Below are 14,663 nucleotides of genomic sequence, written 5' to 3'. Positions count from 1 at the left end.
GTTTTTCAAGGGTACTCCTGGTGTGTTATAGATCCTAAATATACTATGTAAGTGTATTAAAAATATCACCATGATTTCTTAATAAGCTAAACATGCAGCTGCCATATGACCCAACCATTTTGCTCCTAAATATACACCCAACAGAAATGAAAGCACATGTTCACATAAATGTTCACAGCATCTCCATTTTAATGCTTCCCAAATAAGAAACATCTCAAATGTTTTTCAATGGGCCAATAGGTTAGCATGCTATAGATAGAACCACATAATGGAATATGAATTGGCAATTAAAAGGAACAAATTCTTTATGCACAAAACAACAAGAATAATTCTCAAAATCATTATGTGAGCAAAGAAGCCATGTCATGCAATACTATGCATTATGTGTGGTTGTACTGACATGAAAGTCCAGGAAATGCCCAATGAACCTATCGTGACAAATGATAGATCATGGCTGCCTAGAGATTGCTAGAGGTCACAATGGAGTACAAGAAAACCTATGGAGATTTATCACCTTCATGATACTGATGTTTTCATAGTTGTCAGTATTGTCAAGTAATTTGCTTTAAATATGGGCAGTACATTATTTTTCAATGACACCTCAAAATACTATATTTTAGCAAATGATAATATGAAAATTACTTCCCTTCTCTTCACCACATCACTATCTCTACCAGGTGGCTTTGCAGTAAAGCATTAAATATGTGCATGTGTGTGTGTGCACATGCACACTCAGGCACATGTGTGTGCCTGTGTTTTTATTTGTCATTGATATGAATATTCTATCTGGGTGCTATTGAAGTGAGTCTTCTAATGCCATTTCTACTTTCCTGTGTCTTACATACAGATTCCTCTATACCTTGTTATTTTTGAAAATAGAGATGTACTATCCAGCAGGAAATGGCCTGGCCTATTGCCTTTAAAGTGTACCTGCCCCTTTCCAGGTCACTGCTGTTGAATATCTGAGGATTGGGTTGCCCCAGATTGCAAGCCTGGCAGCTCAGAAACCCAAACTTGAAGATATAACTCTTCCATTCCATGCACTCTGCTTAATATCTCTTCTAGAGAGAAGGAATGCTACTCTCATAGAGGCATATCAGTCACAGACAGTGCTCTGTGCAAGATGATTCAGTTTACTAAAATATGCAAGGGTCACTGCCAACAGGAAGAGGGGATGGTTAACCTACTGTTTTTACTTCTACTAAGTTTACAGAAATAACTTTCCACTGACACCTGCTGGTCTGCACTTGGGGAGTTGATGTTAAGCTATTTATCAAGGCATCTCATCCTGCCTTCTCAGGCAACTTCACACAACTCTGAGGATTTCCCATTGTCATTCATTCTCCCATGTAAATGACTGAATGACCATAGGGTCAGTTTCTCAGGGGGAAAATGGACCAGCTGTACCACTAAACACTAGGAATCTGTAGTCCTGGCCTAAACCCAATTTTTTTCAACACTGCATTTTAGAATTCTTTTTCCTCTGGCTTTGGGAAGGAATACAGTATTTGATTCTGTTGCTGCCCACATTACATCTTTTTCTGAGGCTAACAGACCTCATCACTGTTATTGACAACACATAGCAGGTGTCTTATGGAAACTGTGCTTTGTACCTTTCCAGAGACTTTCTATACTGCTGCTATCCAGATTAAGTCATCATCACCAGTGATTAACATTTGGGTAGTGTAGTATGTCATTGAGTTTGGTTCTCCCAGGAGTAAATTTGAGATATCTCCCAGGTAAGATCCCAGAGATTCCTGGCAGTAGAAGGGGCAGAAGGGCAAGAAGGGAGCAATATTAAGTGACTAAGTGATCAATGAGGAAGGAGTAGTGTTTAGTCCTCAAATGAATGCTGGGTGCCATGTCAGCTTAATTAGCATATTGCCTCTTGACCATATACACAGAAGATAATAAATTGAGTGTTGTATATTTTATGTTCACACCTTCTTATGAAGCTCTTATATGCAGTCTAAATATGATGCAATGTAAGATCGGTTGTCTTCTCTCAACAATATTCCTCCTTGCCCTTCTTTGAACTGGTGGAATATAATACAAACATTAAAAAGATGCCACCATCCTAGTCCCTAAATAATTTCCTGCCTTTGGGGGGATGAGCATGGATACAGGGACAGCCTTCACTATCACAGAAGAAAGGTATTTGATTACCATCTTTTTTTTCTCCACAAAATTATGAAATCCAGAGAGTAAGATTTGCAAAAGAAAACTGTTCTTAGAAGTTGAGAGGACAAAGGCGGGGCATGTTGGCAAATGCCTTTAATCCCAGAAGTTGGGAGTCAGAGGTAAAAGGACTCATGTGAGTTTGGAGACCAGCCTGGGACTATAGAATGCGTTCCAGCTCAGCATGGGCTAGGAGGAGACCCTGCCTCAAAAAAGGAAGTAAAAAACAGAATCAGAGACATAAAAATGTAAAATAAGCCCAATGAAAACATGTTAAAGAAACTGAGATAACTGACATTAGAGAAGAAAGAGTCACTGTTAGAGAACAATCTTCAAACCTTGTGTTATTGTTTGAAAAGAGAACACTGGGGAGATAAGTAACAGGACAAGAAGTTATGGCATAAAAGACCAGAAAGCAAATCAAAGGAAGGATGTTCTGATAGCAGAGGTTGTTAAAATTCTCTAATGAAACCCAAGATTTTTGAGGGCAACCTCCGACCTCAAAGATAAATGGCTTTTAGGTCATGGCTGAAAAATAATGATTAAAAGATGTTGCACAAATAATAGAACATTTTACCTTTATAAAAAGAAATAAAGTGACTGGGAGACATGGCTCTTTGGTTAAAGAAGCTTTCTCCTCAAGCCTGCCAACCAGAATTTGGATCCCTAGAACCCACATGAAACCATACACAGAGTGGTACACACTTCTGTAATCACAAAACACCTATGACCAGTGGGAGGCAAGTCAGGAGAATCCTGATGTTCATGGGCCAGTTAGGCTGGCCTTCCTAGTAGCAAACACCACCACCACCACCAGCAATACCAATAACAAAACACCAACATGAGACTTTGTTCCAAACAAGCTGGAAAGAGAGGACCAACACCCTGAGGTCGTCTCTGACCTCCACATGTGTGCTGTGGCACATGCACACCCGCACACACATATCAAGGGAATAGGTGGTAAAGCACTTGCCTAGCATGTTTTAAAAATCACCTGCTAAGGACTAGAAAAGTGGCTCAGTGGCTAAAGGCACTTGCTTGCAAAGACTGACAATGTGGGTTCAAGTCCCAAGTACCCCCTCTCCTTTGCTCTCTCTCTCTCTCTGCTTACAAATAATAATAAAATTTTTAAAATTTATTTTTATTTATTTATTTTAGAGAGGGAAGGAGAGAGGGAGAGAGAGAATGGGTGTGCCAGGGCTTCTAGCCACTGCAAACAAACTCCAGATTCATGCACCACGTTGTGCATCTGGCTTATATGGATACTGGGAAATCAAGCTGAGGTCCTTTGGCTTTGCAGGCAAGTGCTTTAACAGCTAAGCCATCTCTCCTGCCCCATTTTTCTTTGAATTAACTGCTAAGGTCGAGAGAGATGGCTTAGCAGTTAAGGTGCTAGCCTTAGGTGAAGCCTAAGGACCCAGGTTTGATTCCCCAGTACCCATGTTAGCCAGATGCGCAAGGTGGCACATGTATCTGGAGTTCATTTGCAGTGGCTAGAGGCCCTGGCACACCCATTCTCTCTGACTATCACCTCTCTTTCTCCCTTTCAAATAAATAAATAAACATAAAAAAATTACCTGCTAAGAAACTTCATCAAATTTTCATTTGAAACATGAGTGGTTTAATAAAATTAAATGATAACTTCAAAATTCTGAAGGCAAACAAGATAAAACCCAGTCAACTGTCAAATAGCATTACTTGTGAGAATTCAATAAAGATGTCTAAATATATAGATTCATGGACATTTGACAAGATAAACCTTTTTTAGAAAGCACTTTTTGAGAATGTATTTAGCAACCTAAATGATTAAACTATGAGACCCAAGAAACAGTAGCAGATAAACAAGTAATCTTATTACTAAGGCAAGATAATTATTGAGAGTATAATAAAAGTTGGAATAGCTGATTGCTAACAAATATAGTAAAAAGGAAAGATGAAAAGGGAAAAAGAAAAAGATATTTTTATTTATTTCCATATTGCATGTATGAGAGTGTGTGAGAGAGAATGAAAATGGGCACACAACGGCCTCTTGTCACTGCAAATGAAATCCAGATGTATACACCACTTTGCGCATATGGCTTTACATGGGTGATTGGGGAATTGAACCCAAGCTGGCAGGGTTCAAAGCAAGTGCCTTTAACCACTGAGCCATACTCATAGCCCCCAAGAAATATTCTAACATCAAAAATTCAGGAAACATGTTTAGTGGGGGATTGAGCTTATTTATATTGATTTTATGCATTGGTAGAAAAATATAAGTAAATAAACTTGTAAAATTGTTAAAAGTAAGGGCTAGGAATATTGATCAGTGGTTAAAGGCATTTGCTTGCAAAGCCTGCCAGCTTGGGTTCAATTCCTCAACCACCCATGTAAAGGTGGACACAAAAAGTGGCTTGTTTGATGTTCATTTGCAGAGGCAAGAGGCCTGGCACATCCATACACATGCACACAATACATACACACATGCACATCTGAGAATAAATAACCAAAAAATGTCAAAAGTAATATAAATAGGACATAGAATTTTAGGAAAAAATGAACAAAATAAAGAAATTTAAATACATAGTGTTACATCATACACCCCCTTCCCTTCCTTCCTTCCTTCCTTCCTTCCCCCCTTCCTTCCTTCCTTCCTTCCTTCCTTCCTTCCTTCCTTCCTTCCTTCCTTTCTTTCTTTTTTTTTTTGTGGTAGGGTCACACTCTAGCTCAGGCTGACCTGGAATTCACTATGTAGTCTCAGGCTGGCCTTGAAAGCATGGTGATCCTCCTACCTCTGCCTCCCAAATGCTGGGATTAAAGGTGTGTGCTACCACACCTAGCGACATGTCTGTCTCTGAGAAAGCATTCATCAATCTTTTAATTCTTAAAATGTAACTAGAAGACAGGTACAATATTATATATATAATTAGGTGAGAGAATATAAACATAGAGGGATTAATTCTCTTGCCAAAGCCACACAGTTAAGCTGGTATGGAACAAAAGAGAAAAACTGGAAGTTTGAGAACAACAAGTAAAATGAAAAAAAGTATCTTCAAATTCATCAGTACCTAGTATAATTATAAATGGTTAATACATTGGGGTTTTTCATTAAAAAGAAAATCTAGCCATAGAGCAATGATCATAGATAATAAATTTATAAAAAGCAGAGAAAGCTTAAAATGAATGCTGCAAAAAAGTACATTGAAACAAATGCCATAAGGATATAAAAATAAAGCAGGAATGATAATATCAAAGGCAAACAACAAAATATTCATGATACAAGGCAACAAAGATGCTAAATGAACAATTCTACCTAGGTTAAAAAAAATACAACCACCAAAAGGACATTTTATATCATAAATTGAATTGTAGAAATGTAAATAAGGAATGATGAGAATGAGGGTAGCAAGAACACGAAAGGCCACAACCTTAGGATAAGAACAATTACTTCAGGAATCAGCAGATAAGGAGAGAAAATAAATCATGACTTGGGGGCTTTATGTAAGTAACAATCTTGAGCATATGGACCTTTTTGTTGTGTGTGTAGTATGTCTGTGTGATATGTATGCAGATGTGTGCTCCCCTGCACATGTGTGTGGAGGCCAGAGGAGGGCATCGGGTGTCTTCCGTTATTGCTCTTCTGCCTCATTTTCTTTTTTTTTTTTTTAATTTTTTATTTATTTATTTGAGAGCAACAGACACAGAGAGAAAGACAGATAGAGGGAGCGAGAGAATGGGCGCGCCAGGGCTTCCAGCCTCTGCACACGAACTCCAGACGCGTGCGCCCCCTTGTGCATCCGGCTAACGTGGGACCTGGGGAACCGAGCCTCGAACCGGGGTCCTTAGGCTTCACAGGCAAGTGCTTAACCGCTAAGCCATCTCTCCAGCCCCTGCCTCATTTTCTTGCCAGAGTTTCTCACTGAACCTGGAGCTCCCAGCACAAGCCTTAGGAATCCTCTTGTCTCTACCATCTCAGCGTGGGGCCCACAGGCATGCACAGCCATGCCCAGCTGGAGATCGAACTCAGGTCCTCATGTATGTGCAACAGCTACTCCCTAAACCACTTCCCTGGGACTCACAAAGACTATGAAAACATGAAATCGTTGTAGAAGCCTATTCTACACATAAATTTTATACTAATAAGATTAAAACCCAATTTAAACATATGATTTTCTGGGAAAATATGAATTATTACAATTGATTAAAGAAATGTTACCTAATTTGAATAGGTCATTGATTATGTGATCACCTGGAATTCTAATCTCTAGATATCCCAACCAAGGTATGAGCATTACAGTCTTTTAATACTCAATTAAACTTAGTTATTATAATTATTTAAAGTGATATTAAAAAATAAAAAAAAAGATTTTGAACTCTTTGGCATGAAACTGTAGATATTAGTAATGTGGGTGATGCTAGCTCTGTGCATACTTAAAAAACAAACAAACAAGCAAACAAAGCTGCATGTATACATTGCTCAAATGTAGCCTTTTAAGATTCCAGTACAAAGCCGGGTGTGGTGGACCACACCTTTAATCCTAGCTCAGGAGGCTTGGGGTAACAGGATTGCTGTGAGTTCAAGGCCACCCCAAGACTACATAGTGAATTCCAGCTCAGCCTGGACTAGAGTGAAACCCTACCTTGAAACAAAACAAAACAAAAAAAGATTCCAGTACAAAATTGACGACAATTAAAAACTAAATATCTATCTACAATAGCAATCAAATCTAGAGAATAATTCTAAATCAAAATGTGAAAAACATGAGAAAAACTACATACTAATACTTAAGAAACAGATACCTTTATTTCCTCATTAGAATTAAAAATGATATACTCAATTCTCCTGAATTATCCAAAAACATTTAAAATAATTCTCATTAAAACCTTAATGATGTTTTAGTGTGGATGTATGTGTGTGAGTGCAAGAACATGTGTGTGTGTGTGTAGGTACAGGTGCATGCACATGTGTGGAGGCCAGAGGACAGCCTTGGTTTCATCCTAAGGAACACTGTCCACCTTTAGTGAGACAGATGTCTCATTGGCCTGAAGCTCATCAATTAAAATACTCCGGTTGGTCATAGAGCCCCAGGAGTCTGCCTGCCTCTACCACCCCCCATACTAGGATTGCAGATGTGTGCTACCATGCCTGGCATTTTTTTTCTGGGCACTGGGGATTAAACTTGGGTGTTCATGCTTGTGAGGCCAACACTTTTCTGATTGAACTACCTCATTAAGCTCTTTAATTAGTTTCTAAGCAAAATAATTCTAAACTCCACTTGAATTCATTTTATAAAAATTTCTAAGACAAAATTTAAAAAGAGCATTTCCTCTATTGAAAGATACTATGAAACTGCATTACCAAAACAAAAAAAAAGGTATTTTTTTTTCTTTTGCACATGAATAGATGCGTGGAAGTCAGGAACAGACATACATGTGTAAAAGCTTCAGCATATGATAAAATGGCATTTTCTATGAATGAAAGTAGAATGGACTATTTAACAGGTATGACAAGACAGTTGGATATTTATTGGTGTGTGTGTGTGTGTGTGTGTGTGTGTGTGTGTGTGTGTGTGAGAAAACCACAAGTAAAGTAGATTGAGGCTGTAAAAACATAAATCTAAACCTACTAGAACAGAATCTAGTTAAATATTTTCATAGTACTTATCTAAAGGTCATAAGTTCAAATACATTTAAGACAGAGAGCTGCTAGATGGGCAGAGGCAACATAAACAAGGCCAGGATGTTCAAAATACTTACAAAGCACATGAGACAAAAATGTCAGTGTGGTATGTATGCTGTAAAGTTACCTAAGGATTACTTTTGGTTCACATGCTCCTTTGTAATACAGCATTTGAACTCCTCCCATCCAGAGGCAGAATCTACTTCTGGTGCCTGAGAATCAGAGCTGATCCCATGTTTGTTTGGGCAACAAAATGTAACTAAAGTAACCATGTGCAATTGCTTTGGGACTTGTACTTTTATTTGTGTGCTGCTCTTGATCCACCATCAGGATGAAAAGAAAGGAGGAAAGAGCAACAAGGTGACAACCATAAAACTTAGGTGTAAACTCATTGCACCTCCTCATCCATGGTGAACTAACAGATGGCTTAGTTACATGAGTAATTTTATGGGACACAAACAGAAGAACCATCCAGCTGAGCCCAGAGCAAGATGCTGACATACAAACTCATGAGCAAATGAAAGGGTAGTTGGTTTATTATGCAACAGTAGTTAAGTGGAATAATTCTGCATCATTTATAAAGAAATCCAGGGCTGTAGAGATGGCTCAGCGGTTAAGGAGCTTGAAAAGCCTAAGGAACTGAGCTTGATTTCCCAGTACCCATGTAAAGCCAGGTGTACAAGGTGGCACATGCATCTGGAATTTGTATGCAGTGGCTAGAGGCCCTGGAGAACACCCGTTCTTCTTTCTCTCTCATTAAATAAATATAAAAAAAGAACTCCAGTGATAAGAGAAAAGTGGGCATGCAAGTTAGGAAACAAGAAACATAAGTGGATATTAACTTAAATCAAAGCTGGAGGAATCTTGTTGACAGGTGGGAATAAAAACTTGTATGCTACATCCAGCCTGCCTGGCCCTACCCCACTAGAGCTGTGCCTTTACATTTTCTTAGTGCTCAATTTCCTCATCCATGAATACTTATGGAAGTCCTTCCTTATCTGTCATTTCATGTCTGTAGTTTTAGTTACTAACAATCAACTGTGGCATCAAAGTATTAAATAGAAATAATCGTCATTTGAAAGCTATGAAAATCTCTTCTGTGCTGAGTAGAATGATAAAATCTCTCTTATAGCATATTGTTATAATTGTTCTAGCTTATTACAAATTATTGGTCTTAATTTCTTAGTGTCTAATTTATAAATTAACCTTTACCATAGGCATGTATGTACAGGACAAAAAATAGTACATCTAGGATTTGGTACTCTCTGCAATTTCAGACTCCTAATGGATAATGGGACTACTACATGTAGAACATGGCCATCCCTTAGGGTCATTGTGAGGATTTTACATTTGCTTCTCATGCTACATGGCTTAGAAGGAGAAGACAGTAGAAGAGGCTACACTGTTTTCTTAAAAGCAACCAACAAATAACAAGGTGGAGGATTTGCTCATAAAGATGGCAGATCGAGAATAGTATCACTTCATTATATTTCAGAGTTTGATTTGCTTTAATGTTATTATAAAAATAATCACTTTGATGGTTTTTATAACTTCCTTAAATGTCACTGCTTTAATGAAGTTTAGTTTTGCTACTAAAAACTGCTTCTAAACCTGAAACTTATTAGAAAGGTATTGTGAACATCATCCTAAAGAGATATTATTTTGATATTAATTGTTATTGCTTACAGAGTCTATATATTGAAATGTCTCCAGTCTACTTTTATTATACATAATTGTTTTCTCATTATTATTTAATTAAAGACACATGAACTAATAAAAGTATCTGACTAACACAATACAAAGTTAGTCCAATAAAGAGATTTTATTCAAAAGTCAAAAGGCTAACACTTCCACGAAATTTTATGTGGTTATCACCCAGAATTGTAGAGTTTCATAGCAGATACTAAAAAAAATTGAAAACAATAGAAAAATGTTTTGTGATCCACTAACCAATAAGATACTGAGTGCTCTAAGGACTTTACTAGAGACTCTAACATTAATAGTCCATCCTTGACAAAGTCATTAAACCCTTTAAAGGTGCTTGCTTGCAAAGTCTGCCAGTATGGGTTGGTTCAATTCCCCAGCAGCCCACATAAAGCTGGACAGGCAGGAGACCCTGGCATGCGCACATGCATCTGCAATTGTAAGCACACTCACACACGCATACATAAACACCTGCAAATAGATAATTTTATTTTCAAAAACCAGATCCCCTAGAATGCTGAAGCCACCCAAAATTCTTCTTAGATATCTATAAACATGAATATTATACATATATATATATATGTATATATATATATATACATATATATATATATGGTATTCAAGTGTTTCTACATGTAAGTATATGTATTTATACTTGACCTAGTAAAATTGTAAAAGCCCATTCAAAGATGTAATCTGTTAAAAAGTCTTCTTCCTTGTTGCCAGCATTAAGAGTTTGCCAAGAACCTTTGAGTATGAGTATACAGCTTGGGATATACTATACAAAATGTGTTGGATACACCTTTACGCTATAAAATAACATAAGTAAATTAAGGAGCTTTTAGCTCTTCACTTTTAGGGTAAGTTACCTAATGTGGGTTTTTCCATTTCAAACAGGGATACTGACAGTGCCTAATTTGGGAGATTTTTTTTCTTTGCAATTAAGGAAGTTAACTGTAAAGTGCTAACATACTGCTTGCTACATACAAGATATTTTATATATCTTAGCTCTTGTCACTAATCTTGGTACTGTTTTATGAGTGACCTTGAAACATCCAAATCAACAAATCCTAAATAAAAGTGTGCCTCTTTGTAACTGATCCTTGGTACAGAGCAATTTGGGCAAACTCACCATGGAACATTTCTTACTCAGCCAACATCAGATCTGGAATGTTTAACTGCTAAGAGGTATTTAACAGCATAGAGATCAGAGTCAATTACTTTAGGTGGGCCTAAGATAGCTGGAAAACAGAATACAGTGACTACCATTTGGTCTTCAAATACACCTGCTCCTTGTGAACTCACTTTCTGGGACACATAAATGTCTTTTGCAGACATCACTTGGCTGAGCATGCTCTGGCCATGTGAATCATAATGCCTTTGGAGAATTGCAGCACGTAAGGAATGACTTTGGTGAGGAAGAATATAAAATTTTTATAATAGGAAATTACAGGAAAAAAATAAAGTTATGAACAAACCTGCTGAACTCATCATTCCACTTGGGTGAGAACTTTGAATGGTCACACAACCTGACCAGTTACAAGAAGGGCTAAAGCCAGTGGATTAGCAAGTACTGGGACCCCTGAGATCTTTAGGAACATTATTCTTTCTACAGCCCCATTTTTTTCTCCTCTTGGGGCTGTTTTTTGGCCAAAGCCCCTTTGAGAATTCCACCCAATTCTACCAGCTGCTTCTCTCATTAACTTACTGTTTGGGGCTGAAAAGGCCAAGACCAGGTTATTCTAATGATAGCAAACACCTCGTAAAGAAAGCTGCCAAATTTACTTTTCCATAGAACATCATTTTTACGGCTTTTCATGAGTCCACGAGGAAAGAAACCAACATGTAGCAAATACGACTTCCAGAAATCTTGAAGATATTAAGCAGTATTCCTACAGTGTGAAGCTGGCGGTGTGCTGTCTTGCAGGACAGCAACTGCTTCCATTTCTCCATGGCATCTCTCTGCCACCGTACCCTTTACCCACAGGATGAGAGACTCCTGTGAGATTAGGATGTTTTTAGAAATGTCCCAACTTTAAAAGAATGTTAAACTTTGAGGTCTGATTTGCACTGGTAAGGGTCACCTTGCTTTATCTGGCAGGCACAAACCATTAATTGGGAATGGGTAAACTTCGGTCAATTTCTTCATCTCTCTGTATCTCAGTTTTCCCTTCTGTAAGGGAGGAGAACAACAGTATTGTACAAGAGGATGTTAAATGAGTTAAACTCTGGAATGTGCTGAAAACCGTAGCATAGTAAATAAGTGCTACAGATGTGTTTAACTGGATTCCTTTAACAGTGATTTTTTTTTTTTAAATCCCCAACAAGTTGCATAACGATGTAATAAAAGGAAATTAGAAGAGGCAATGACTACGAAATCCTTTAGAAGAATCAATAATTCTTATCTCAACATAATACAATACAGAGTTTCAGAGGGTCTGGTTTGAGATTTTAAGAGCCAGAGAGTCCTCACGGTGGTGTCCTGGTAAAACTTCTGCAGATTTACCGCTAGCTGTCACAGCCCTAGACTCAGGGAGAAGCGCTTCCCAAGGCTGGAGGGAACCCCACGTGGATCACTTTAACTCAGCAAAATCCTCCTGACATCTGAAGTGACGTAGAATGGAAATGCATCAAAAAGGTAAAGCTACCTCCGAGGGGTACTCCAAGTCACCCGGGGGGGGGGGAGGGGGACAGGTGCTTTGCGCCCTCCGCAAGGTGCAGAGGGACAAGGAGGGCCCGCGAACCGATAAGGAGAGATGGGAGCGTCTGGGTAGTCTCTTCCAGAAATTACGTCCTAACTTTTGACATTTCTTGGCAAGGAAATAGACCGAGCGGGAGTTCTTTCTACCGACAATAGTTTGGGAGTATTATCTTACAAGGTCTACTTGAGTCGCTGGAGTCTCGCCTCTCAGTCACGTTATTCGGCCTCTAAAGAGCAACCAAAGACTGACACACCATCCCAAAACAAACCAGAGCTTCTCAAACCTCGCACCCCTGGGTGCCTGACACTGTGACAGACAGACTGAGGCGAGCGTCGGGCAGACCTCCAGGCACAGCCCCACGCTGAGCCCCTGCACAAGCCAGAGTTGCCCAGGCAAACCAGCTGCAAAAACAGCTGCACTTGGATGGGGCGTAGGACCCGCCCCCTCGCCCCCCGGGAAAGGCGCTAGCAGCGCCCCGGGGCCACCCTGGTTCCCCCGTCCGCGCCGCCCTCACCTGCAGCTGGGTCCCGCTGGCGTTGGCCGCGGCTGCGTCGGGCGGGTCTGCGGCGCGCAGGACGGTGATGTGCAGCGTGAGCAGCAGCAGCCCCAGCAGCAGCAGCAGCTCGGCGGCCAGGCGCACCATCCTCTTGAGTCGCACGGCTTTAGGACCCGGCGCGGCGGGCGGTGGCGGCGCCGGGGGAGGAGGAGTCGGAGCCCCGGAGCCCGGCAGCGCGGCTCCGGCCTCGGCCCCCGCCGGGGCCCCGTTCCCCGGGTCCGCAGGGCTGGCGCTGGGCTCGGCGGGACGCGCGGGGTCGGGGGAACGGGAGGCACCGCCACCACCGCACCACAGCGGAGCCACCGCGGGGCCGGGGGTGTCCAAGCCCGTTGCGGAGCAAACCCCGGCGCTGCCTGGCGGCGGCGATGGGGACCGGGAACTGTCTCGGACCCAGGCCGGGCCAGGGGCCACCCTGCGGGCAGGGGGCGGCGGGGGCGGCGGCGGGGCGGGCGCAGCCGAGCCCCCGAGAGCACATGGGCGCTCCAGATGTGGCCGCGGCGCCGCAGCTGGAGCGAGAGCGGCCGCCAGAGGAGCGCGGGGAACCGGAGAAGGAGGAGGAGAAGGAGGAGGAGGAGGGCTTCAGCGGCCGCCCGGAGTTACCTCCACGCTGGGCTCCCCCGCCCTCGCCTCCTGGAGCCACTCACCCGGCGAACCACCTTCCTCACTCCGCGCTCCTTGGCACCGCCAGCCTCGCAGCCCTGCTCGCGCAGTCCGGAGGTGGGCTGGCTGTGGATGGGGGGGCTCTGTATTCACCGAGGTTGTCACTTCTTGGGGCTGGCTGAGGCGACCTAACCGGTCTGCGTCCGCCTGATGGGCTGTGCCAAGCGCGCTACCCAGGTCGCGGTGGCGAGGGACAGAGGCCTCCGCTCGCACTAGGGCAAGTGAGGGGGTGGGGAAGGGCCTGGAGGAACCTTTATTGGCAGAGTAGAGCTGGAGTTGTACTGATGGAGAGCCCAGGGGTCGGGCAAACCAGGTGTCTGTGACTGTGCGCCCCAGTCTAAGGCAGGCGGAGTTGGTGGGGAATGAAAAAGTGTCGTTCTGGAAGGGTTTTGACCCTTGGTTGGGAGCGCGGGGCTCCTGGTCTCTGAGTGCCCAGCACCGGCAGCACCTGAGAAAGGAGGCAAGTCCAATTGTCCTTGGGCGCGTCTCGTTCGGAGCGCAGGTGTCGCGCGGGAAGCGGCAGTGGCGCGGCGCGACGCGCGCGTGGCGGAGGCGCTCGGGACGTCGGTGGGGCCCTAGCAGTGACTTCTCCAGCTCTGGCCGGGAGGGTCGAGTCTGACGGGACTCATCCCGGGGGCGCCGCGCCTGGAGGGTACTTTGGGGCTGCGGTAACGCAGCAGCTGCTGGGACGCCAACGCCTCATGACCGCGCTGCAGCCTCGGGCTCCGGCGTGCGGCTCATGCCTTGCAGTGGCAGCTGGCGGGTAGAACAGCTCCGGGCTTCAGCAGGATCCTCGCCTCGGACGCTAGAGGGATCAGGGTGCCGCTGTGGGCTCGGGTCACTGTACGTTCCCTTCCTTGATGGTGGGACTCTGGCTTCAGCCTTCTCGGAGTGGCTGGCGTTTGGTGAGACTGGAACCTTTTATACCGTGCTGCCTCCGCCTCCCACCCTGGCCCTCCTCCTCCTCTACCCTGAGCCAGCCCAGCCCTGCCCTCCTGGTGAGTCCAGCCCCTAGCCTAGAGTTTGTGCGCAGCCTTTTTATACATTTCCATGTTGCACCTAGACCCCAGCGCCACTGCATGAAGCCTCCGGATTCTCCTTTGACCATCGAAATTAAACTAACATCTTTTGTATAGGCACGCCTTGCCCCCCTCACTTCCTGACCCCTTTCTCCGAGACCTAGAAAGTGACCCAAGATTCTTAA

General features: G+C 42.8%; 1 protein-coding gene across 2 annotated transcripts in view; it reads right to left on the bottom strand.

Moving 5' to 3' along the window:
* Ism1 (isthmin 1) overlaps nucleotides 1-12,886 on the bottom strand; it is a 79,002-nt gene extending 66,116 nt beyond the window's left edge. For both annotated transcript variants that reach the window (XM_045157738.1, XM_004661526.2), the window contains exon 1: nucleotides 12,758-12,886. In XM_045157738.1, coding sequence (XP_045013673.1) covers nucleotides 12,758-12,886 — 129 coding nt within the window. The remainder of the gene's footprint in view (nucleotides 1-12,757) is intronic.
* Between the last annotated feature and the right edge of the window lie 1,777 nt (nucleotides 12,887-14,663).

The sequence above is a fragment of the Jaculus jaculus genome, chromosome 8 (assembly GCF_020740685.1).
Source record: "Jaculus jaculus isolate mJacJac1 chromosome 8, mJacJac1.mat.Y.cur, whole genome shotgun sequence".
NCBI classification, from domain to species: Eukaryota; Metazoa; Chordata; class Mammalia; order Rodentia; family Dipodidae; genus Jaculus; species Jaculus jaculus.
Note: the sequence above shows the minus strand (reverse complement) of the source record. Positions and strands in the feature narration are given on the sequence as shown.